We start from the raw sequence: 25,248 nt of genomic DNA on the forward strand, positions 1-25,248 counted from the left end.
GCATCTTTTAAAATTGAAGTTTGAAAAAAATCAAATGAGTCTTGAGTCAAATTTTTAGTAACCAATCCAGCGAATTCAATTACTTATCAACCGGAGTGCTGATAATAGCATGAACAAACTGCTGTAAATGACAATACAAGAAATTCCAAGTATCACTGCTGGTAGCCAAAGTTCCACGAGAGGTTATACCAGATATAAAATTTTAAAAATTGCTCAATAGCACAGTCAGACCTCACACTGTGAAAACACAAACAAATTCTTTGTCAAATAACTGTCAAACTTAGAACACGTAACAGTTCAATGCACCTAAAGCTTTAAAACATATCAGAATTGTGTAATTAGGTTTTTTTTGGCCTAGAGTATATCTAGCAATGAATATTTCCTTCAGGAAATTGCACAGATGGACATTTCATGTTCATCCAATTCCGGCTCACCACACTTTTTATCTGCTTTTAAATGGGCATATTCAATTAGAGGCTCAAACATATTAGCAAAGCTTTGTCCGGTGAATACTCTAATTTTAATATTGAAATGCAAGTTTGCAATTCTATGCTACTTATTTTTCTCCAGCATTGGTAAGTCTAGGTATTACCCAGACAGAAGGAATTAACTAAGTTTTCAGTCAGAATGAAATGAAGCAAAGCAACTCAATATCACTACATTCTTTTCGGAAATTCAAAATGATTTTCCAATTGAACATTGATAAAAGGATGTATCAGCAGAGCATTAAGAGACGTATCAGAATAAAGCAGATCCAGCAAGGCTTCGTGAATGAAAAATCACGTCTAACAAATTTATTCAAGTTCTTTGAGGAGGTCACAAGCAGAACAGATAAAAGGGGAGCCAGTAAATGTAATGTGGTTGGATTTCCAAAGTTTTCAATAAGGTACCTCCAGAGGCTACTTAATAGGAACCCATAGTGTTGGATTGTAGGAGATGAACATATATGAACACGAATAGTGGATTGGCCAGCTAATAGAAATCAGAGAGTTGGGATAAAGAGTCATTTTCAGATGGAAACCTGTAACTAGCAGAGTGCCAGAGGGCTGGGGTCACAATTATTTATACATATTCATGAAAACTAGAAGAGCTGAATATTATTTAAATGGAAAAAGATTGCAGAAAGCTGCAGCACAGATGGACTTTGGAGCCAATATGCACAAATGACAGAAATCCAACAGAACAGTTAAATAGATAATAGGGAAGGCAAATGGAATGACGGTTTATATTTCAAAGACAATTGTGTCTATAAATAAGGAAGTCTTGCTAAAACTATAAAAGGCAATAACTGTACAGCTAGAACACTGAAGAGTTTTAGTTCCTACATCTAAGGAAAGATTTAGCGGTATTGGAGGCAGCCCAGATTAGGTTCACTAGGTTAATCACAGGTTTGTAGGGAATTTCTTATGAGGAGAGGTTGAGCACATATTCATTGAAGATGAGAATGAGAAGCAACCTCATTCAAGATTCTTGACATATCAAACTTTTGAGGAACTTGACAAGGTGGGTGCTGAGAGGTTACTTTCCCCTTTGGGACAGCATAATCTCCAGATGAGAGATCACCTCTTTAAGAGGGAGATGAAGAGCAACTTACATTTTAGAAACAAGTGAATCTGTGGAACTCGTGACCGCAACGAACTGTAGATGCTAGACCTTAAAGTATACTAAAGGCTGAAATAAGGTTGTAAGGGAATCAACAGTTGTGGGGAAAAGGTGGGAAAGTGGAGTTAAGGATTATCAGATCACAATGACGGAGGAGGCTCAATCGGCAAATTGACTAATTTTAATTCCACGTTTTATGGTCCTATTCTGAATTTTGGATAAGTATGGAGCGACCGACAGGAATACAAGGTCTAACGGAAAATGGACACTGGCAGGAGATTCTATCAATTTTATAGATTTAAGTAGAGTTTAATATATAACCATACATTTTGTACCCATACAGAAAGAAAAAAAAATACAATTAAACACATTCAAGAGTTTTAATAACTACAGTAAACTACAAAATAGAAAACTAAGCATTTTGTGTTGTGCACACAACATAATTACATGAGAATTAATATTAAACTTAGATCAGTTAGGTTTTTATTTGGAAAGTCAATTTTAATCCCTAATATTACCAATTTTGAACACTATTACAATATTCATTCATCTAATTTTCTGCATACGGTTCAACAGCTTACACTTCGATAATTTGTTGAGAGAGTGGCTTATTGAAAATTTATTAAATCTAGTCTAAATACTTGTAAGTTAAATGGAAATGTCCTTGTTTTATTTGTTTGAGATAAACATAATTCATTTTGAAAAGGTTTCATGGAGGAAAATCATCATCCCAGTCAGTTTGACAACAAAGATATTGCAATTTTTTTTAACATTTCGACATCAATAATCAATTTATAGCAATGGTTTTCATTGGTTAGATATCTGTAAAAGACTGTCTGTCATATAAATTCACCTTGCAAGCTTTGGTAAGATCTCCAGCCATGCTTTACCAAATGTACTGTTTGATCCAGCAGCAAAGCTGACAGCAACTTTAATACAGGCGCCTACATGTTTTAAATCAGATTGTTAGAAAAACCAACTTCAGGGTTGGCTGTTCTCACTCCAACCATGAAACCTCTCGTCACCAATAGATAATAGGCCAGCATAACAGAAATTCAAAAAACTGTGACGTTCCTGCTTCAATGACAATGTGATAAGATGGGACTATGGCCAATAATTGAAGCCAACAAAGATCAGATCTCTGGGCATATATCAAATTCATTCATTTCTAGATGATGTTTAAATTTAGCTGAAAATGCAATTCTTTAGAAACTTGCATATTTGGTTATGTATAACTATCACTTAAAAATGATTTCCCTTGTACAGACTTGAGATTTAAACGATAAGCATCCTTTACACACAACTGAGAGTTTAGCACAGTGTCATAAGCTTCAGAGAACTACTTACTGAGCACATACATGCCTTTTGTATTACAGACTAATGATTCCACGAATTATCTCCAAATCCAAAATCATGTAATGCTCAAAAGCATCTTTGCAGCAGCTTGTTTGGCTTCAAGCTAAACTACAGGTAATCACTTAACACTTACAATCCTAAAGGACTACATACTTTTGAAATAATTGTACAAGATAAGGTAAATGGAAGAAAAACACAAATAAATTTTATAAGCAACAGGACCAGGCAAGGTGAGCACCCCAAGACATGCAGTCAACATCACGTGAAGGATCAGAAAAGGTGAAAAGCCTGTGGCAGGCAGCTCGGTAGGTAGGTACACTGCTACAGGGTAGCAACTCTAAGTTTCATTCAAGGAGACATAAGACTTCTAAATTTTTGGGTTTAATCTTGTGTAAAACCCAGGAGTGTTTGCCTGCAATGTAGCATTTTAATTCAAGTTACTGTTTTGAGACACTTGCATTCTGGGCACAAGGAATTGGACATGAACACAGCCCTGTTCGGAGTTGCCTGGTTGGGTATTAAAATAGCAGACTGACATCACAAAATAGAGATATTTGTTGAGTATTAAAACAATAACAGACCAAGATCACAAAACAGAGATTTGTTATTGAATAGTATCAGAGATAATGGGAACTGCAGATGCTGGAGAATTCCAAGATAATAAAATGTGAGGCTGGATGAACACAGCAGGCCAAGCAGCATCTCAGGAGCTTTTGTGCTTCTGAGATGCTGCTCGGCCTGCTGTGTTCATCCAGCCTCACATTTTGTTATTGAATATCTCCTTTTCAACGCCAGCAATTTTTCAAAAGTGTGAATGCCCAATTTCACACAAAGAATGAATTAATTTGGAGGGCTGGTTTGTCAATAAGGGTAAAGAATTTCCATTTTCTATTGAGCAACAGTTGAGAATTAATAGTACAAAAACCTAAAATCATTTTCCTACTTGGCTTATACTTTAGTTAAGAGTAATTTAAGATATCAGTTGAGATGAAGCTTGTATTTTTTTAATATTTGTACATGGGATATGAGCATTTATTGCCCATTCCTAGGAGAAGTTGGTGGTGGGATGATGATTAGATTCGGTTTGGTTGGAGATGGTCATTGCTCAGTATTATTACAACACACATGTTACTTGCTGCTTATCAGCCCAACCTAGGATGTAGTCCAGATCTTGCTGCATATAGGTGTGGACTGCTTCAGTATCTCAGGAGTCACAAGTGGTGCCTAACATTGTGCAATCATTAGTGAACATCCCCAATTCTGATGGAGAGAAAGTCAGTGATGAAGCAGCTCAAGCTATTCAGGCCTAGGACACTACTCCAAGGAGGTTCTACAAAATGATGTCCTCGGAGTGAGAAGATTTACATCCTACAACCGTGACTATCTTCCTTGGTGCTAGGTATGATTCTAACTAGCTGACAGCTTTCCCTGATTTTCATTGACTCTAGTTTTTCCAGGATACCCTTAACTCTCATTCAAAAGTTTTGATGTTAATGGACAGTCACACTCGTCTCACCTTACATGAGCAGCACTTTCATCCATGTTTGGAACAAGGCTGCAATGAGGTCAAGAGTCAAGTGGCTCTAACAGGAACCAAACTGAGCATCGTTGGACATTATTCCTTTGCAAGTGTTGCTTCATAGCACTGTTGGCAACCCATACCATCACTATGTTGATGATCAAAAGTAGACTGATAGGGTGGTAACTGGCCAGGTTTCATTTGTTTTTTTTGTGAACAAGATATAACTGGGCAATTTTCTAAATTATTGGGTAGATGCCAGTATTGAAACTGTACTATAACAGCTTGGTTAGGGGTATGGCTAACACTGGAGCACATCTTCAGTACTATGCCGGAATGTTGCTGCCCTTGTGGTAATGTAAAACAAAAGGGGTCACCAATATATCAGGTGGCCTAATACACTGATTTATGTTATTAACGTAAACAAAATCCAACACAGCTGAAAGACAGGCCCACGTTATTCAGACAAAAGTCAAAGATCGCATGGAACTCTTTGTGGATTTTTATTGACATCGTAATGTTATATAATTCCTGCAAATATGAAAGATGGATATTTTAATAAAGCATCTCAATGTTGCGGATGAGGTCTTGTCCAAATAAAATAAACCACCAAAATAAACTACCAAACCTACTGATAATTACAATCATAATAATTCAAAGTTATTCTGTGTCTGCTAAGCCTTTGCAATCACTGTGATAAAAAAAACGCTACAGGAACAAAGAAGCAGAGGCAAAGTAAAATAAAAAGACAATGACTTGGATATGTGGAGCTTCCAAAATGTTGTGTGGTATCCCAACATTGACAGTAGAGGAAAAGGGGCAGGCTGTGATTCATGTGTAAGGGAAACACAACTCAACAGGGACATCTGAATGCCTAATATCATGAAACAGAACTCAATTTGGCAGATATAAAGGGCTTACCAAAACTCCTTTAACAGCACCTTCCAAACTAACTACGCCTAGAAGGACAAGAGCAGTAGATGCATACCAACTGCAACTTTCCTTCAAACCTCACACCATGCCAGCTTAGAATTATGTAGTCATTCCTTCACTGTCACTGGGTCAAAATTCTAAAACTCCCTCCCTAATAGCACCTGTGAGTGTACCTACACTCCAAGGTTTCAAGAGGGCAGCTCATCACTACTTTCTCAATTAGGGGTGGAAAATAAATCCTGGCATAGCCAGAAGTGCCCACATTCCACGAATGAATTTTTTAAAAAAATGGACGTCACAGATTACTGGAATAGATGTAAAGGCCCTTGAAGGTAAGCAAGGTTTATGTAACTATTGTTATTTAAATATCCAATCCACTAAAACAAAGAAAAATTGCACATGCCAATTAGGGTTTAAAACGTTCTGTCCTAACGCATCAAAAAGTTGTTTGCTAACCTTTTTCTCCACAAGGACTATGAAAATTTCCCTGACTGCCAAAAGTTTATATCATCTCAGCACAGGTGCTCAGAGTTCAGTTTGATTTATAGCTTTAAGTAGTTAATAAAGGATTCATGGTCCATGATTTGGTTTGTCTTCATGACTTATTAAGCAGGGAGACAGTGGCACAGTGGTAATATGACTAGATTGGTAATCCAGAAACTCAGACTAGGAGGATGGGAGCTGGTAAAATTTGAATTCAATTACCAATATGAAATTAAAAACAAGTCTCAGTAATGGTGACTATTAAACAATCACTGACTGTTGCAAAAATCTATCTAGTTCACTTCTCTCTATCTAAATATCAAATCTTATGTACACTGATTAGATCACTCTTAATCCCTTATAGTCAAGGAATACAAGGCTAATACATAAAACCTGCTGTCCTAATTGAACCCTTTTAACATGGCATTATGTTGAATCTGTACTGAAATTTCTTTCCAGCTTGCTTTTCTTCCCCAATGCAGAGTGCTCAGAAGTGAATGCCAATGAGACCTAACTAGAACTTTAAATATGAATTTCCATCCCTTTTAATTGCAATCTCCTGAAATTAAGTCCAACATTCCTTTATACTTTGTAGTTATGTTTTAATACCTGTCCAGTAGCTTTTGGTGATTTCCATATTTGGACCCTTAAAATCCCTTAAACTCATGCACTGTTCCTAGCTTCTCACCATTTGCTCTGATCTATTTTTTCCTCAGATCCAAAGTGGATAACTGGACGATTTCCCAAAGGAAGTCAATTTGCTACACATGTACCCAATCATTTAATCTATCAACCTTCCCTTTGCAGCTTTCTACTTGATAGACTAAAAAAGCAACATAATATCAGCAAACTGAGACATATGGTTCTCCATTCTTTCATTCAAATCATTAATAAGCGCAGTAAAAATAATTTGGCCCGTTGTAATCCCTGGGGTCACTATGAATCAAATGTTCCCAGCTTGAATACATACCTATCATCCCAACTCAGTCTCCTAATTCCTAATGAATTCCCTATCCTAGCCAGCAAGTCCAATTCCATGCATTTTTATTTTTGTTACTGTATCTTGCACAGAATGCTGTTAAAATTCACAAGTAACACCCAGAGACACTCATCTTTCAGATTAATTTCCTCCTCAAAGGTTTCATTAGACACAACTTACCCTTTACAAATCATGTTTCCCTTCTCTGATCAGTTAATGTCTATCCAAACATGCAGTTACTTTGCCCCTAATGACTGCTTCTAGTAACTTCCCACAATTGGCATCTGACAAACAGATCTATAACTTCCTTTGACCTTCTTATTTAAAAGATGACTGGATTTTGAAAGATCAGAAAAAGTCATGAGCTCTTCTCAGGATGGTGTGATAAGTTGAACTGACTTCCGCGTCTGTTAACTACGTTCCTGAATTTTAAAGAGAGCCATATGAGGGGGTGGAGATTTAGGCAAAGGAACAACTCAATTCTACAAATAATTTAAATCATATCATCACATTTGGTTGCTTGGTTCATATTTCTTGCACCAAATACTAATTCACAATAAATACATGAATACGTGCAACTTCTTCCAGCAAGCACTGAAATCCCAACTGATTTCAGGGATTCTCCAGCAAATAAAGCACTCAAGACATTTTACTAACATTTCAGTTAAAGCCTTATAGCTAGTGATGGGCTCAGCTCTGAAATTGCAATCTTTAAATTCTAAAAGCCATCAGATCAGAAATAGAACTTCAATCAACACTACTCTTATTTCTTCTTATTCTGCTTAAAAGTACTAGAGAAGAAACCAACTGCTTACATAGTACATAGAGTAAAGTATTTTCTCGATAAAAATGCTGACGGTTATGGATAGATTTTAACCAGAGCTGTTCGTGATTAAATTTAGAAAAAGTTTTTTGTATTACGCTACATAAACAATGGTTTAATTTACATACTTTATTTAAGATGTTTAAAGGACTTGGGCTTGTTTGAAAAGCTTTAGTTAAAACACAGAACAATATTTTATACGGAGACACTGTCTGTATGAAAACTGTCACCTACTCATCTTTCAAAGACGATAAATGTTTAGAAAATGTGCAGAGGTGAGAATGAATATGTGATCCAGACATGTCTATGTACACGGCAATGAAAACTAACCTGTGGAGATGGAGACATTCTGTCTACAAATCCATGTGCCCAACATTCCATGAGCACTGGCCAAAGAAATCGTTAAAATCTCTGCACACAGTAGAAACTACAAAATAGAACCTACAAGCAGTAAGTGAAGGTTTTTAAGTCCTATGGGTTTTCAGTCTGACTTGTGTCTGCAAACTGCTGTCACGGGGAAAAAAAGAAGCCTCAGGCAATAGTTCCCAAAAAGTACACTTAACATTTCTGTTAAGTGTCCACTAGGACATCTGCCTTTTCAGGTAAACATGTGAAAGCCCAGTTAGAGTAGATCTTGAATAGTCAAAGGCAGCAGAGACAGCCCACAATTTGTAACAGATCTTCTGTGTACCAATCCAAACTTAATCCCAATCTCTATACACTTCACACAACGTTGTATTCTCCATTGCTCTAAATATTTATGCAATTTTTAAAAAACAACTTTGCAACATCCTCTGCTTTAAACTGATTCTGATACGTAGATTTCCATGTTCTAATGATCCATTAGCTAGTGTTCCACTCTCATAACCACTCAATTTCTTAATGACAATTTTAAATTGATGATCGATCATTACAGACATCACAAGCCAACAAAATATTCTTTTCCAATTCACTGTCAAAAACCACAGCCTTCTCGGTCACAAATTCATGCTCATTTAAACACTGACTGCAGTTTTGTTGTATATGTGACAGGTTGATTATGGCAAAACAACAGAAAAATGCTGGAAATACTCGGCAGGTCTGGCAGCATTTTTTGAAAAGAGAAACCAAGTTGATGTTTAAGACCTCAGACCTCCTAGGCAGAGATAATATTAGGGTGGTCTTCACTGACTGAAATTGAGAGGGTGAACATTGTCAGGATTTTTGTGGTTTAAATACTGTCGTGGAGCCTGGGGAGTTACATATATTGTCAGGGGTGAATAGGAGGGTCATTAAGCCTTCTAGCATTAATTACTGCTCTACACCTGAGATTAACAGTGGGAGGTGGATGAGATAAACGTCTACGTAGGCATAGTGCAACTAGCCCAATACTCTGACAGAAAGGTTTTAAAACGTTTAAAAGAATTTTGAAGCATTTAACATCCAAATTAATTAATTAAATCAAACTGAGATAGCTGGACAGGTGTGGTGAAAGGGAGCTGATGAACGCCAGTATGATCCATGGTGATCACAGATGCAGCGAGTTTTGACTCAGAGTTGATGAGTTGGAGTTTGTCTGTGGACACTGTGACAAATCAAAGTGAGGAAGAGGATACTGGACACAATGCATCTGGAGATTGTCTCAGATTATCCACCTGCAGATTAACTGTGTTAAATTTGATCCATGGTCAGAGACAGGAGGGTGCAAGTGAGGCAGCTGTGGGGATCCAGAATTTAGCTTTGGAACAGGCTCAGTCAATGTCCTTTCCAAGGCTAGGACCTTGCTCCCAGTGTGGATGAGGCACAGACTACAGGGAGGGTGGGTGAACTGGCCACATTCCTGTAGTCCAGAGTGCCATTCAAGTGGAACGAGAAAAGAGAAATGTAGTGGAAATAGGAGATACTGCCCCTCTGCAGCAAACACAGAAAACGACGAAGGCTGTGTTATGGACCAGATGCCAAAGTTCAGGACAACTCTTCTGGGTTGGAGAGGAACTCCGAGGGGAAGCATCCATTTGTCATGTTCCATATCGATAACAATGATGTAGGTAGGACTTGGAAAGAGGTTCTGCTGAGGGATTACAAGCAGCTCAAAGCTACTTACAAAGCAAAACCACTAAAGTAATAATCTCCTCTTACTACCTGAGCCATGTGCAACTTGGCAAAGAGTAAACTAAATTACATAAGTAAATGCTTACTCAAAAAATTGGCTTGGGGGAAATGGTTTCCTATTCCTGGGACACTGGCACCAGTGCTGGGGAAAGAAGCAGCTGTTCCATTGGAATCATGCTGAGATCAGGGTTCTGATCAATCATATAACCAACGTTATAGTTCAGGATTTAAACGTGTGTGTGTGTGTGTGTGTGTGTGTGTGTGTGTGTGTGTGTGTGTGTGTGTGTGTGTGTGTGTGTGTGTGTGTGTGTGTGGTCACCTGAAGGGAAATTTTTTTTAAAAAATCAAAAAGAAATAAGACTAGATGTGCTGGTGTAATGAAGGGTAAATAATAATAACGATGATAATCAAAGTGTGAAAGAAAGGAGTAGAAACTATATGTGGAAGACTGTAGACGAAATTTGAACTTAAATAAGTAATATTGGTAAAAAGTCAAAGCATGAGGCAGAGATGGCTTAAGTTGACTGCAGAAGAGGTTTAGCAGCAAAGATGGCTAAAGAACAATGGCAGACTTAGCTTATGGCCATAGCAAAGATATACCCCAGTAAGGAAGAAGCACGCTGGGGGTAAACTGGCCATGGATAGCCAAGGAAGTGAGGGACAGTATCAATTTTTTTTTAAAATGTGGTAAAGATTAGTGGTAAACAAGACAATTTGGAATGTTTTAAATGCCAACTAGGCAGGACTAAAAAAAAGAATAAAAAACAATGACAGCAAATTGGCAATTAATATAAACGTGAACAGCATGCGCTCTTTTATATATATAAAAAGAAACCGAGGTGCCAAACTGCACATAGGCTCCTGGGAAAACTAAGCTGGGAAATCATAATGGGAAACCAGGAAATGGCCAGAGTTGAGTAAATGCTTTTAAATACTTTGCATCAGTCTTCAAGCCAGAGGATGTTAGTAGCATTCCAAAAACACTAAACAATCAAAAGGCTCAAGTGGGGGAAGAAAAATATGCGTAAGTCCTCGCTATCTATGAGTGACAGAGTTAGGGACACCAAAAGATACAAATACTGTGAAGTCCACCCTCCGAGCACTCCAGAAACCAAATGAAGCAAAAAAAAGCCTTAAAGTATTAAAAAATACAAAACATTTTAATAAACATGTTTAAATACAGTACATTACCTAAAAGGAGCAGGTTCAGAAAAGATTTACCAGGAAAGCTTGAGTTATAAGGATAGGCTGGGACTTTTTATACTGGAGCAAAGAAAGTTGAGGGGTGATAGCGGTTTATAAAATCATGATGGGCATAGATAAGGTGAATAGCAAAAGTCTTTTCCCTAAGGTGGCATGAGTTCAAAACTTGTGGGCATATTTTTAACATATGAGGAAAAGGATTTAAAAGGGACCGTGGTTGGGGGGGGGGGGGATTTTTTCCCCACACAGATGGTGGTTTGTATGTGGAATAATTATAGATTTATACAATCCCCATAGTGTGAAAACAGGCCCTTCGGCTTAACAAGTCTACACCGGCCCTCACAGCATCCCATTCAGACCCAGTCCCCATAACCCACCTAATCTGCACATCCCTGACCACTACGGGAAATTTATTTTGGCCTATCCACCTAGACTGTATATCTTTGGACTGTGAGAGGAAACCAGAGCACCCGAAACCCTCACAGACACAGGGAGAATGTGCAAACTCCACACAGATACTTGCCCGAGCGTGGAATCGAACGTAGGCGCCTGGCACTGTGAGGCAGCAGTGCTAATCACTGAGCCAGAGGAAGTGGTAGATGCAGGTACAGTTACAAAATTTCAAATGAATTTGGATAGATACATGAATAGGAAAGGTTTAGAGGGACGTGAGACGAATGCAGGCAAGTGGGACTAGTTTTAGTTTTGGAAATTTGGTCGGCATGGATGAGTTGGACAAAAAGGTCCGTTTCCATGCTGTTTGACTCTTTTAGAACAATACAAAAGATACAGTACTGAACTGTATCAGAAAAAACAATCATAAACTTACACAGTACCGTTAATAGAGCATCTAGTTCAATAAGTTGATGAGATGAGAGGCATCATACAGAATATTTAAAAAGCTTTGATCTAACAATGGTCTGACAATGGATCTTGCCAGTTATGTACGTCTGCTCTTCAGCGCTGACCTTTCAAATGGACATCATGAGTACACCTAACCGCTTCCACTCTTTGAGCCGACCTTGTCTCTATCAAGAGAATTTTGACAGTACATGGATGTACTGGTATTAGTCTTTAAATTCTGGAAAAATCCCAGGGGAAAACTACCGATGTAACACCATTATTCAAATAGGGAGGCAGACAAGAAATAGGTAACTATAAGCAGTTAACTTAGCATCTGTGGCTGGGGAGCTGTTGATGTATTTATAAATATATGATATAACAAAGTCAAGTCAACATGATTTCGTGAAGGAAAAATTATGCCCGGCATATTTATTACAGTTCTTTCAGCAGAAAATAAGAATCATTAAAGGGGAACCAGTGGATTTAATGTACATGGATTTCCAAAAGGTTTTTTTGTAAGGTAGCCCACATAAAGCAACTAAATAAATGAAGAGCCATAGAACTGAGGATGGTACATTAGCATGAACAGAGAATTGGCTAAGTTAATAGAAGACAGCAAGTTGGCATAATGGAAGCATTTTCAGGATGGCAACCTGTAACAAGTGGTGTGCCATAGGGATTGCTGCTGGGGCCAGAATTATTCTCAACATATAATCATGATTATGTTCTTTATTCTATGATTTGGATTTGGATGATGAAAGTAAGTGTACTATTGCCAAGATTGTGAATGACACAGAAATAGGTGGGAAAGCAAGTAGTGAAACTGACACTGTCTGTGGACGGCTAGAGACAGGTTTGGTGTTTGGGCAAAATCTTGGCAGATGGAATATCATGTGGAAAAATGTGGGGATATGCACTTTGGAAGGAAGAATAAAAGAGTTAAATATTAATAAATGAGTAAAGACTGCAGAAAGATGCAGCACAGAGGGATTTTGGTATCCTTGTGCATAAATCACAGAAAGGCGGCAAACCCAAGTTCAGAGCGTAATAGAAAAGGCTAATGGACCAGTGGCCTTCAAAACATGAGGAATGGAGTATAAGAACAGGGTGGTCTTGCTAAAACTGTACAAGGCACCAATCAGACCACACCTGAAAAAATGTGAACAGTTTTGGTCTCCTTATTTAAGGAAATATGCCCTGGCATTGGAGGCAGACCAGATAAGGCTGACTCAATTGATTTGGGCTTTAGAGGCATTTTTTAATGAGAGGAGGTTGAGTAGATTGACATAGTACTCATTGGAACGGAGAACAATGAGAGGAGAACATTAGGATATAAGAAGTAGGAGCAGGAGTACATTCAAGACGGAAGCAGATAATTTTTGAATCAGTAAGGGAATCCAAGATTATGGGGATAAGGCAGGAAAGAAGCCTTGGAGAATTGTAATATCACTCAAGACCTCACTAAATGATAAAGCAGACATGTGTCATGTGTGATTTATTCAGCATATTGACTGATCAAATCAGATGGGCAAAAGTAACAAGGAAGACAAAGCTGTAGAGTGTATCAGGGAACGTTTCTTAGAGCAATACTTTGAAATAACCTACTTGGGAACAGGCTATTTAGATCTGGTAATATATAAAAAAGTAGGAATAGTAAGAGACCTATAGTCAAGGGACCTGTGTGTTAACTGTTCACAATATGTGCTACAGTCATTGTTAAGACCCAGGCCAACATTTCTATTAATGACCATTCAATCCGAACTGAAGAAAGAAAGACAATGATCTGAAATATTAACTATCCACTGATATTACCAGACCGGCTAAACATCAGAGATAACATCTGCTTTTATTTCACATTTACAACATTCACAATATTTTGCTTAAGGCTGGCTACCGGATTTTATTCAAAGGCTTCTAAATTCTTATACATTCATATAAACATAAAATATTAAGAAGTATTTTAATATTTTATTATAAAAGTTCAAAAGATAAAAAGTAAATTACATCAAACATTTCAGTTTATGGAGAAAACATGCAAAATCTTCAGTAATTTAGTTGGAAATTTTTCACTTATTTTTCATACACTGTAAAAACCTTGGATTAAGATCCAGCACCAGTTTTACTACATGAATCTGCTCAAATTTAATTCCCAAATAAAAAAGGTATAAATTTCACACATTTGTGAACAGAAACAACTTTAGAATTTGATTGAGAAATAAGTCTAAAGAAAATTTGCTCATTGAGGGTCAGCGCTTGCTTCATGAATATCAAATTTACGAGGATATGCAATGGAAACTAAACCCACTACATAACAAATAATTAGTAGGCACTACATTGTTGTCCTTTGGCAAACATTTTATCAACGTCATACAACTTATTAGCCCAAATGGCTGGAAGGCACTAAACTCACTGGTAGGGGGCAGACTTCTGGAATGAATCAAAAGTTGGCTCAGTTAGAGGAAACAAAGAGGACCTCTATTGAATGCTGCATCAGACTTTAAGGAAATGATTAGTTGAGTATCATTATAATTTACTTTGTATACAAATGATTTGAAATGGAGAGACAAACAAAACTATAAACAATGACACAGCAGGAGTACAGCAAATATCAGGAAGCAAGAGGAGTAAACATAGGGGATTGGAATCATTTAGTGAATGAACAGATGCTGATGAGGCTATGCAAGGGTATTGAGTAAGGCAACAAAGACTTTGTTTAGGGGAACATAAGATGAAAATGATCAGAAACACCTAACAATTCCGTAAATTCCTACGCAAGCTCTCAAAGGCCAATCATAATAAATGAACACATTCACATGATCAACATTCTCAGGTTCACCTCCAACCAAAAACTTAACTGGACTTACCAAATAATCATTGTGACTGCAAAAGCTAGTGTTCTGCAACAAGTAACTCACTTACAAATCTTATTGCAAAAATAGACATTGATATATGGTCAAGACACAGCTCCAACAACACAAAAACCTACAATTTTTGAGGTCAAAGTTGTGTACTTGATTACCCCAGTTATCACTTCAAACATTCACACCCAGCACAACATGGCTAAAATTACAATGCAGCAACCTGAGAGTGTCTTCCCAGTAGCAATTCCCAAACCCTTGATTTCTACTGTCTAGAAGGACTAGTGCAGCCAGCGTCCACCATCGAAATGCTTGCCATAAAGTCAGGTCAGTTTGAAGAGTCAAAATCCTGGCATATTCTCCTTAACAACATTTTTCAATGGGAGTTCAAATTACTAATAGGAGTATTTTCAGCACATGCACAGTAATGGTTCAAGTTAGCAGTGCAGTATGACGGTAGTTAGGGATAGGTAAGAAACATTAGCCTTGCCAGCAAAGCCTACGTCATGAATGAAAAAGTCCAACTTCAGGCAAACACAGTTTCTAACCTTCTCTTGACTGTGGCAAGGTGAACACAAACTGCAACCCACAAAGACAATTCTTTTGAATTTATTATAAATCTGATAAATTAATAACATTTTATCTGAGCATCTATATCTCCAAGGAGGATCAATGGAATTTGCTGTTCCCATAATATAAATGTCTCCTTCCTGCTTCTCAACGATGTAAGCCTGTCTTGTTGCAATCAGAATGCCAATATTGAAGCGAGTGTGCAACACTTCAGTTTCTCATTATTTTATGTAAGGTTGATTTAGCATAATCATCTGCATGCTAGAATACTTCACTGAAGAACTTTTGCATTATTATTTGCGAACTGTGACAAATGAAGACCACAGAAAATGAATTTGCTGAATCCTAAGTGACCTACATTTGCATTAAGTCCATTGTATCACAACAAAAAAATTCTAGATATCCCAGAAATCAACTGAGGTAACATTGTTGGGAAGAAGGCAAAATTATCTTCTATTTAATCTATCTTCTGTTTTATCTATCCTCTATTTAATCAACCTGAAGCTTTAGAGTCTGTTTCTCACTCCACAACTGTTACCTGGCCTGATGAGCGTTTCCAGTATTTTTTCCTTCGATAGCATTTAAATAGAACAGCTCCATTATCAACAGTGATGTAAGTAGTCAATCCAGAACTCAAAGCCTGAAGAAGATATTTCTTTTTGCTTCCAATTGTATTCAAACTGTGTTTCAAAGACAAAACATTCTGAATACAACAATGCATGTATCAGGCAAACAATAGAAAATACTGATCATAGCCCCTCGTTACGTAATTTTACTGCAATCCAAGTGACATTCTACTTGGCTGCACTGTCTGGAAAGTACATGTGAGACATTGTGTCTTTTTGCCAGAGATGACATTTCACTCTATCAGACCTTACTGATTTTACAGTGCTAGTCTGTAAGCAATCACCCTATTAAAACAGTAAAAGAGACTGTTATGTTAGGTTTGATGTCAGCAGAAACTTTTTTTATTTTTTATTATTCCCAAAGTTAATAGCCCTTTGGGCAGAGATTATTGCTTTTGTGTAGAGCCCCTAAAACACGCAACATTTCAGCTCTATTATCTTTCCTCTGACAGAGATACAAAGTAGATTTTTTATAGTTAGTGAAAATAAATCTAACTTCTGACCTAGTGCCAGCACAATAGTTTCTTCAGTGATAACAAGATTTCACAAACTTTTAAATTTGAGGCATATCAAAAGCAAACTGTGCCTCATGACTCAATGGAGCTACAATTTACAAGTGATTAATCTCTCGTGTGTAATTCATGGAATTACTCCTCTTTAGTACAATCATTGAACAGCAAGAGCTGCAAGAGCAACTTAACTGGTCCCATTCCCTTGTTGTCTCCCTGCAACCTGACGATTATCTTCTCTTCAAGTGCTTTTTCAATTATCTTTGAAAAACCAGGAGTGAAACTATCTCCACCCACCTCAGGAAGTCTATTCCAGATCTTAATTGCTGGCTGTGCATAAAAGATTTTCTTTATGCCATAGTTGGTTCTTCTGTCATGTAACTTACATTGTTGCCTGAAATAACTCCACAAATCCCGTTGCTAAGTCACCCTATATTAACGCATGCATAGTATTTGTCAGAATAGTCCAATTGCTTCGCGCGGATATGAAAGGCATCGTTCAATTTGATGGCTCTTCTTCGGAGGCTTTCAACATCCACAGCGGTGTCAAACAGGGCTGTGTGCTTGCTCCCACCCTGTTCAGCATCATCTTCGCAGTCACGCTGAAACACGTGTTCGGCACATCAACTGATGGTGTCTACCTCCACACCAGATCGGACGGAAGGCTGTTCAGTCTGTCCCAGCTGCGGGAAAAATCCAATATTTGTGAAGTACTCATTCGAGACACGTTGTTTGCAGATGATGCAGTGTTGGCAGCACACTGCGAAGAGCAACTGCAGCACCTCATGGACAACCTCTCAAGAGTCTGCCAGGAATTCAGCCTGACTATTGGCCTGAAGACAACCAATATGCTGGGTCAAGGCATTGAACATCTCACTGTCATCACCATCAACAACTACGAGCTGGAGGTAGTCCACAAATTCACATACCTTGGTTCCACGATCACTGACAGCCTCTCCCTGCACTCCAAGATCAACAAGCGGATCAGACGAGCGGCCTCCACATTCACCAGGCTGACCAAGAGAGTCTGGGAGAACAAAAAGCTGACTACAAACACCAAGAATGCAGTCTACAGGGCGTGTGTCCTCAGCACACTGCTTTACGGCAGCAAGACCTGGAGCCTCTACCCCAGACAAGAGCGGCGTCTGAACGCTTTCCACCTTCGCAGCCTGAGACGCATTCTGGACATCAAGTGGACCGACCGGGTCACCAACACTGAAGTCCTCACCCACACCCAGATACTCAACCTCTTCACCCTACTCCAACAATGTCGCCTCCGCTGGTTGGGTCACGTACATCATATGCCGGATGGGAGGATCCCGAAAGATGTGCTGTACGGGGAAGTAGCCATCGGCAAGAGAGCACAAGGACAATCTCATCTTCGTTTCAAAGACGTCTGCAAAAGGGACATGAAGTCAACGGACCTGGACGTTGAGAGATGGGAAGACGTCGCAAACAATCGCTCACGCTGGAGACAGGAATTACGCAGAGGGCTGGAGCGAGGAGAGGAGAAACTGAGGTTTGCTGCTGAGGAAAAGCGCGCTCAACGGGAAGACAGCAACACAGCAACGCTGGGGGAGAGTATCTTCAATGCAGTCACTGAAACCAAGAATGTCACTCCCGTGTGGGCCTGTACAGCCACAACAGATGCTGCGCTATCGCCAGCAGCCGAATCAAAATTCTTCAGGCGCGGATCCATGGTCTCTCGAGACTGACGGATGCCACACACACAGTATTTGACACTGCTCTGGCTTCCTTACAGCCAGCTCTCGGATTGAGCAGGATCCCTGATATTACTGTTTGTATCTGTCTGACAGGACTCCACGACTGAAACTGGTTAGTAGCCCCAATCAGGGAACTCACATTCTATAAGGTCCATCCAGCTGACCTTGTTACAGTCACTACCAAGGTGAGAGGAGAAAGATTTAAAAAGGACACAAGGTGCAACTTTTTTTTTTTAAACACAGCATGGTTCGTATGCGAAATGTATTGCCAGAGAAAATGGTGGGTGCAGGTACAGTTACAATGTTTAAAAGACATTTGGATAAATTCATGAACAGGAAAGGTTTGGAGGGATATGGGCTTAGTGCAGGCAGGCGGGACTAGTTTAATTTGGTACATGGTCAGTGTGGATTAGCTCGACTCAATGGTCTATTTCCATGTTGCATTATTCTATGACATAGAATTGCACATTGTTGGGAGAATTTACATTGAGATTCCGAGTAGGCAATTAATGCAAATAACAGAGGCAAAGATGGAGATTGAAAGTGTCAACAATAAAAGCAGACATGTTGCAGAGGATGGATATCTTTGGGAAAGGCATTCTTGAAATAATTGTACGGAATTCAAATTCTTCTCGACAATTAAAGCTGATACAACTTTCTTTCGAATGATTAGTTTATACAGCTTATTTTTAACTGCAATTAGATCACGTGGAGTATAATGCACTTTGAAGAATATCATAATTTCTCTAAATCTACATACACATTTGTCAGATGTGTGCTGCGCAATTTAGTTCATGTCTTCCAGCATCTTAAAATGTCAATTTGAAGGTAATATTTTACCCAGAGCTACAAGTGCAAATGATATATCCAGGTACAGTCTAAAGGATTTTTGACTTATTTTACATAATTTTAAACAAGCTGAGGAATGAATTTTTATTTAAAATTTCAGATCAATGTTAGCTGTAATTTAGAATGGCCATCTAAGTGATGAATTCAAAAATTATTTTGAACTTTGATTAAAACTTCACATGGAAGAAAGAAAAGATAGTGACCACTTTTCCAAAAGGCATTTTTAATCTAAATGCTTCAACTGAGGGTAAGGTGTAAACTGTTACGTGCAATTGTCAACAATAAACACCGACATAACCAGGATTAAAGTAGCAATGAGAGGCCGTAGACATTAGGAAGAAGAATATTGAGACCACATACTCTTTGTAAAGAGTGACATACATTCATAAATCATGAAAAATATCAAGGTAAGTTAGCAAAGATGAAGACCACAAACAAGTCACTGGAGTTATCTAGTGTGAGGCTGGAAAAGCACAGTAGGTCAGACAACATCAGAGGAGCAGGAAAGTCAACGTTACTGCTCCTCTAATGCTGCCTGACCTGCTGTGCTTCCTCACACCCATAGACTCTGACTTCCAGCATCTACAGTCATTATTGTCTCCAAGTCTCTGGAGTTCATCTTGAGCAGCATAGAATTGAAAAATAAAGTTACAGAAAACCTGTACAGCTCATTGCTTAAGCCAATACTATGAATACTTAGTTTTGGTCTCAAAATTTCAAGAAGCTACATGGACATTGCGAAATGTACAAAAATACAAGGTTGATTACAGGACCATGCAGTTATGATCAGGAAGAGGCTCAACAGGTTGAATCTCTCTTGTCCAGAAAAGGCTCAGGAGCAACCTAACAGAAGTCTTTAAATTCCAGATGGGTTGAATAGGCTAGATTTTGTAATCAATGGGGAGGGAGATCCGAAAATAAGAGGCCTAAATACACGATGGTCATTCAGAAACCCGATAAAATATTCAGGATAAATTTATTTTTCTAGATACTGGTTAGAAGAAAGAACCTGCCACATTACAGTATTTGAGGGCAATGGCACTGTTAATTCCTGACAGAAATGAATAACAGGACAGAAAGAAAGGATATTGAGAAGATTATTAGAACTAAAGTTGACAAGCCTACAGGACGTGATGGATATTGTGTTCAGGTCTTAAATGGTTGCCGAGATCGATGCAGTGGACTTTATTTTCCAAAATTCATTAGATTTGGGAAAGGTCGTTGAACAAGAGAGAAAATATAACTCTTCTATCAATAGCTTAGATGAAGGGACTAAATGAACCATTGTTAAATTTGATGATGGCACAAAAATAGGTAAGAAAAGGCATAAGGATTTTACAAGGGATGCAGATAGATTATGTGAGTGGACAAAAAACCGATTGGCAGACAGACTAGACATGGGCAAATATGAGCTTGTCCAATTTGGCACAGAGTATAGAAAAACACCATATGATTTAAATGGAAAGAGACAGGAATTCTGCAGTACAGAGAAATCGAAGCTTCCAACCTCTCAAATCCACTATCTCCAACAAGACAAAATCTAACCATCACCCTTCAACATTCAGGAACATTACTATCTCTGAATCCCCTACTTTCAACATACTGGACACTACCATTGATCAGAAACGTAACTGGGCTAAACTGTGGCTAAATTGGACACATTCCTGAAAATAGCCACAGGAATTGTATTATGCAGTTACCCCGAGTTGGAACTATGTTGCCATTCTTTTGCTGTCACTGTGTCTGAAACAGCACTGTAACACACCAAGAGGTTTAAAAAGATGGCTCTCCACCATCTTTTTCAGGCAATTAGAGCTGAGCAACAAATGCTAATCTTACCAATGACATGTCACAACATAATTTTTTAAGAAATGTCTCTCAATGAGCTGCATAGCTAATACTAACTTTACTATCTACAGTTGCACCATTATAATTATTTTCACCTTCACATCTGCCACCTGCTACAGAAAAAATTAGAAGAGTGGAACTATTCCCTCTTAAGAGTATCAACATGCTACAATAACTGTCCATCTAATTTCCCAGTTTCCAGAACCATAGAAAGCAGATGGCAGCTCATAAGACACTCACAAACTGCTACATAAACATAGCTTAAAATGGTAACTCCTTTAGGCATTAATGCTATTATTGTGCAAAATGGTTTTCAGAATATTAGAATTCAATTTTGGAAGACTTCAGATCTTTATTTAAGTATGAAGATTCACCTGTGCATCTCAACTTGTGTGCATTTCCATTGATTTTGTTTGCAATTCAAAACAATTTAAAAATTACCTATGTTTGCTGGCTCTCTATTCTAACACTCTCTAGAATGCATTTATGTCTCGAATAACAGCTCAAGTCATAATGCCAATGCAAATGGCATCACATGTGGCAATGGAAATCTGACAAAATATTGAATTACAAACTGATATGCCATTTGGTATTTTCCTCCAAAAGATAAATCTGTAGAAGTAGAGAGTAAAACATCCACTACGATAAATAAATACTTCGGTGTATACCCTGCAATTAACATTTTCGGAATAAATAGCAAATGTTTAATTCAAGCCAAAGCAAAAAGTTACAATTAATTAATGCATTACATAACCATACTGTACTATATCCATACAGCTGCTAAGGAATAAAATGTAACACTGATTTGATTCACGTGGGATTTGAAAAGTTTGAAAATCGACAAATGGTAATGACACACTTGTGTAATGGAATGACACCTGGAAATGAGGAATAAAGTGCCTTCAGATACACTGAAAGGACACATTCTCAACCAGTGAATGAAAGAAAGCTTTGTGAGCAAACAACCTTGTGTCAACAGCAAACAATTAAAAAGGAATTGAAAGGAAGAGAAAGAAAGCAACTTGTTTAGTCCTATGGTCACTTGGTAGTATTGAACTGTGCTTCTCTGATCCTTGTTCCCCCTAAACATCAACGTCCTAACTTGTGCATATTTGTCAGTTTTGAAAAGAAGGAATTTAAGAGATAGAATTAAATTGTAAAAATATGTTAGCAATTCATCCTTTCTAATTGCTACTGGGTAATTTCTTTGTAATAAATAATTATTTTCTTGTCACATTTTTGACAACTCTGGAAATAGTGGGACATGATTTCTCAAGCACTATACAGTGCTAAGATGAAATAAATCTCATCATATTAAGATGTGTCTCCACTCCTATACCAATTTGTGGATTAACCTTTACCACAACTCTCAGCCATGACTTATACCAAACATTCATTTGCTTCCCCTCACAGAATTAGCAGCATAAAACATCCAAAAACTTAATCTCTCATCTGGCACATTCGCCAGCTCTTCAACTATAACAGCCATACAAACAAACATATTTCATAACATTGAACGACTAATTTTCTTATCTGTTACAGAAAATGGTACACAATTGAATGTAACAGAAATCATCTGGAGGGAAAAGGCACACCTCATGTTCTATCTCCCATAGGGAAGACAGTGTTAACTATTAGCCAATCCTTTTTTGGGTTCAGGTAGACAAAATGCTTCCAGATTCATTACTGTATAAAATAAAAGTACTGCGGATGATAGCCACCTCATCTGCTGAGGATCCCTCTGTAATTTTTGATAACCTTCCTTGCTATCAATTATACCTCCTAATTTTGTATCATCTGCAAACTTACCAATCATGCCTTGTACATTCACATCCAGATCATTTACATAAATAACAAATAACAAAGGTCCCAACACCAACCACTTAGTCACAGGCGTCCAGTCTGAGAAACAGCCTTCAACCATCCCTACCATCAAGCCAGTTCTGAATCCAATTAGCTGGCTCTCCCTGGATCCCATGCAAGTTAGGCTTCTTGATTAACCTGTCGCGCAGGACCTTATCAAACGCCTTACTGAAGTCCATATGGATAACACCATTTTACTAATTATTATTGTTATTCCTACAGATATCTGCAACTTCTCTACACATCTCTCCACAGCTCTCCTCTAGTACCTGCTGGCTATCTGGGGGTCTATAATACATCCCCTTCTTGTTTTCAAGTTCTAACCACATGGCTTTGTTTGATGACCCCTTAATCTTCTGTAAGCACTGTAGGCGTGTCCTCCCTTATCAAAAGATCAACTCCTTCTCCTTGCTTACTTGAACTTCTGTCATGCCTGTGGCTTCTGTACTCTGGAACACTGAGCTGCCAGTCCTGTCCTTCTCTCAGCCATGTTTCTGTCATGACTATAATATCGTAGTCCACACAGCCAATACATGCTCTGAGCTATTTGCTTTACCTGTCAGGCCTAGTGCATTGAAATAAATGCACTCTAAACCAGAAGTCTTCGCCGTCCCTTTACTGTGGCTCTGGCTATCTTGAATAGTAAACTTGCTCTCAGTGGTTAATGTGTTTTCCCCTGACTTCTCAATAGCCCCTCTCTTATTTAGAGTCCCAACCCTCTGCCAAATGAGTTTAAACCCTCCCACGTAACACTAGCAAATCTCCCTGCAAAGATACTGGATGCCCTCCAGTTCAAGTGCAGCCCATCGCTCTTGTCCAAGTCACCTCTACCCTATAAGAGATTCTAAAGATCCAAGAACTGAAAACCCTGTCTCCAACACCAGCTCCTCAGCCACACATTCATCTGACCTATCCTCCTGTTTCTATCCTCACTGGCACTGGGAGTAATCCAGAGATCACTGCCTTTGAATCCTGCTTTTTAACTTCTTACGTAACTCCCTACACTCATTTTGCAGGACTCAAACCCTTTGTCCACCTACGTCATTTGTATTGATATGCACAATGGCCTCTGGCTGTTCACCACCCCACTTTGGAATGTTCTGCAACCACTCAGACATCCTTGACAATGGCACCCGGGAGGCAACACAACATCCTGATAACAAAGTGTGGAGCTCGATGAACATAGCAGGCCACGCAGCATCTTAGGAGCACAAAAGCTGACATTTCAGGCCTTCGTTCTAGGCCTGAAAAGTCAGCTTTTGTACTCCTAAGATGTTACTTGGCCTGCAGTGTTCATCCAGCTGCACACTTCGTTATCTCAGATTCTCCAGCATCTGCAGTTCCCATGATCTCTGACACCATCCTGATGTCTCTTCTGCAGCCACAGAATCTCCTTTCGGTCCCTCTCACAACTGAGCCTCCTATCAGTATCGCGCTGTCTGACTGCACCCTTTCACTCAGAGCCGGTCATCGTGTCACTGACTCGAAAGGACGACCTTTCAGGGGCTAGCAGCAGCACATTGCGGCAAAATATATTCCTATGTGCATAGAGTTGAGTTCAAACGATATACACTTATTTACTTCTTAATAACAAGAAAGTAGTAACAAAAAAACTTTAATTACCTTGTACTTCATCTTAGGACATGAATGGATGTAGAAGCCCATGTAGTAATAACGGATACTAGGAACTGTCTTTTGTAGCTGGGTTGTAAAAGCAATTTCCCTAGAACAAAAAACATGTAATATTAAAAATAACATGACCTTAGAATGACTAAAAAAAAGCATCAGGGATAACTTTGGATATGTTTCTTCTAGGATGGTCATTTTAAATCGCAATCCTTTTCACCCACCCTCACAGTACAAGAAGAATGATAAACAGCAAGAATGTGCTAATTTAGAAAGGGCACAGCATTCAGAAAATCATGTCAAGCTAACACTTGAAGCCTCTATTCAGTCACCTTCTCCTCTCTTCAAGTATCTGATCTGAAATTCAAACAGCCTGTGATTAAAGGCTCTATTTAGAAGTTGCTGGTTAATATTCATGTAAACGATTTAAAAAAAGATCAGTGCCTGCCATCGTTTCCAGCTGGGCAGAAGACAACAAAAAAGGAAGAATGAGAGCATTTTTTCTCCTCTGGTTTCGAACAAGCCAAAGAAATGATTTCTCAGACTGCAGAGACAACTCATATGCAAATGCAAAACCTGCACAAGTAAAAGCACAAGGTTTCCTCTTTTAGCAAAGTCCTCAAATGCAGATTACGTATACAATTATACTGGGGGGTAAAAAGAATCAAAGTATTAATCAAGAATAATTAAGGTGCATATAGATAAAGACAGGGAGAATGGCCAATGTCCTAAGCCTTCATTCTGAATTGCAGCAACCTGTGTTTGAAGATCATTCATATTACTATATTCTACAATAAACCAATAGAATACAATGCTCTTGTAATACCTCAAAGTTGCCTTGTGCTAAAAGCACTAAATAAAAGCATTGGGTATTTTGAGTTAGCATGGATTTGCTCACTGGAATTTGGGCAGGACACAGGGAGCTTCAGTATTCCCAAAACTC

At 38.5% G+C, this 25,248-nt stretch overlaps 1 protein-coding gene across 8 annotated transcripts in view; it reads right to left on the reverse strand.

Moving 5' to 3' along the window:
• The window catches only part of LOC125461710 (arginyl-tRNA--protein transferase 1), a 248,655-nt gene that overhangs the window by 83,571 nt on the left and 139,836 nt on the right, over positions 1-25,248 (reverse strand). For all 8 annotated transcript variants that reach the window (XM_048550765.2, XM_048550766.2, XM_048550771.2 and 5 more), the window contains one exon: positions 24,303-24,402. In XM_048550765.2, coding sequence (XP_048406722.1) covers positions 24,303-24,402 — 100 coding nt within the window. The remainder of the gene's footprint in view (positions 1-24,302; positions 24,403-25,248) is intronic.

The sequence above is a fragment of the Stegostoma tigrinum genome, chromosome 20 (assembly GCF_030684315.1).
Source record: "Stegostoma tigrinum isolate sSteTig4 chromosome 20, sSteTig4.hap1, whole genome shotgun sequence".
Taxonomy (NCBI): Eukaryota; Metazoa; Chordata; class Chondrichthyes; order Orectolobiformes; family Stegostomatidae; genus Stegostoma; species Stegostoma tigrinum.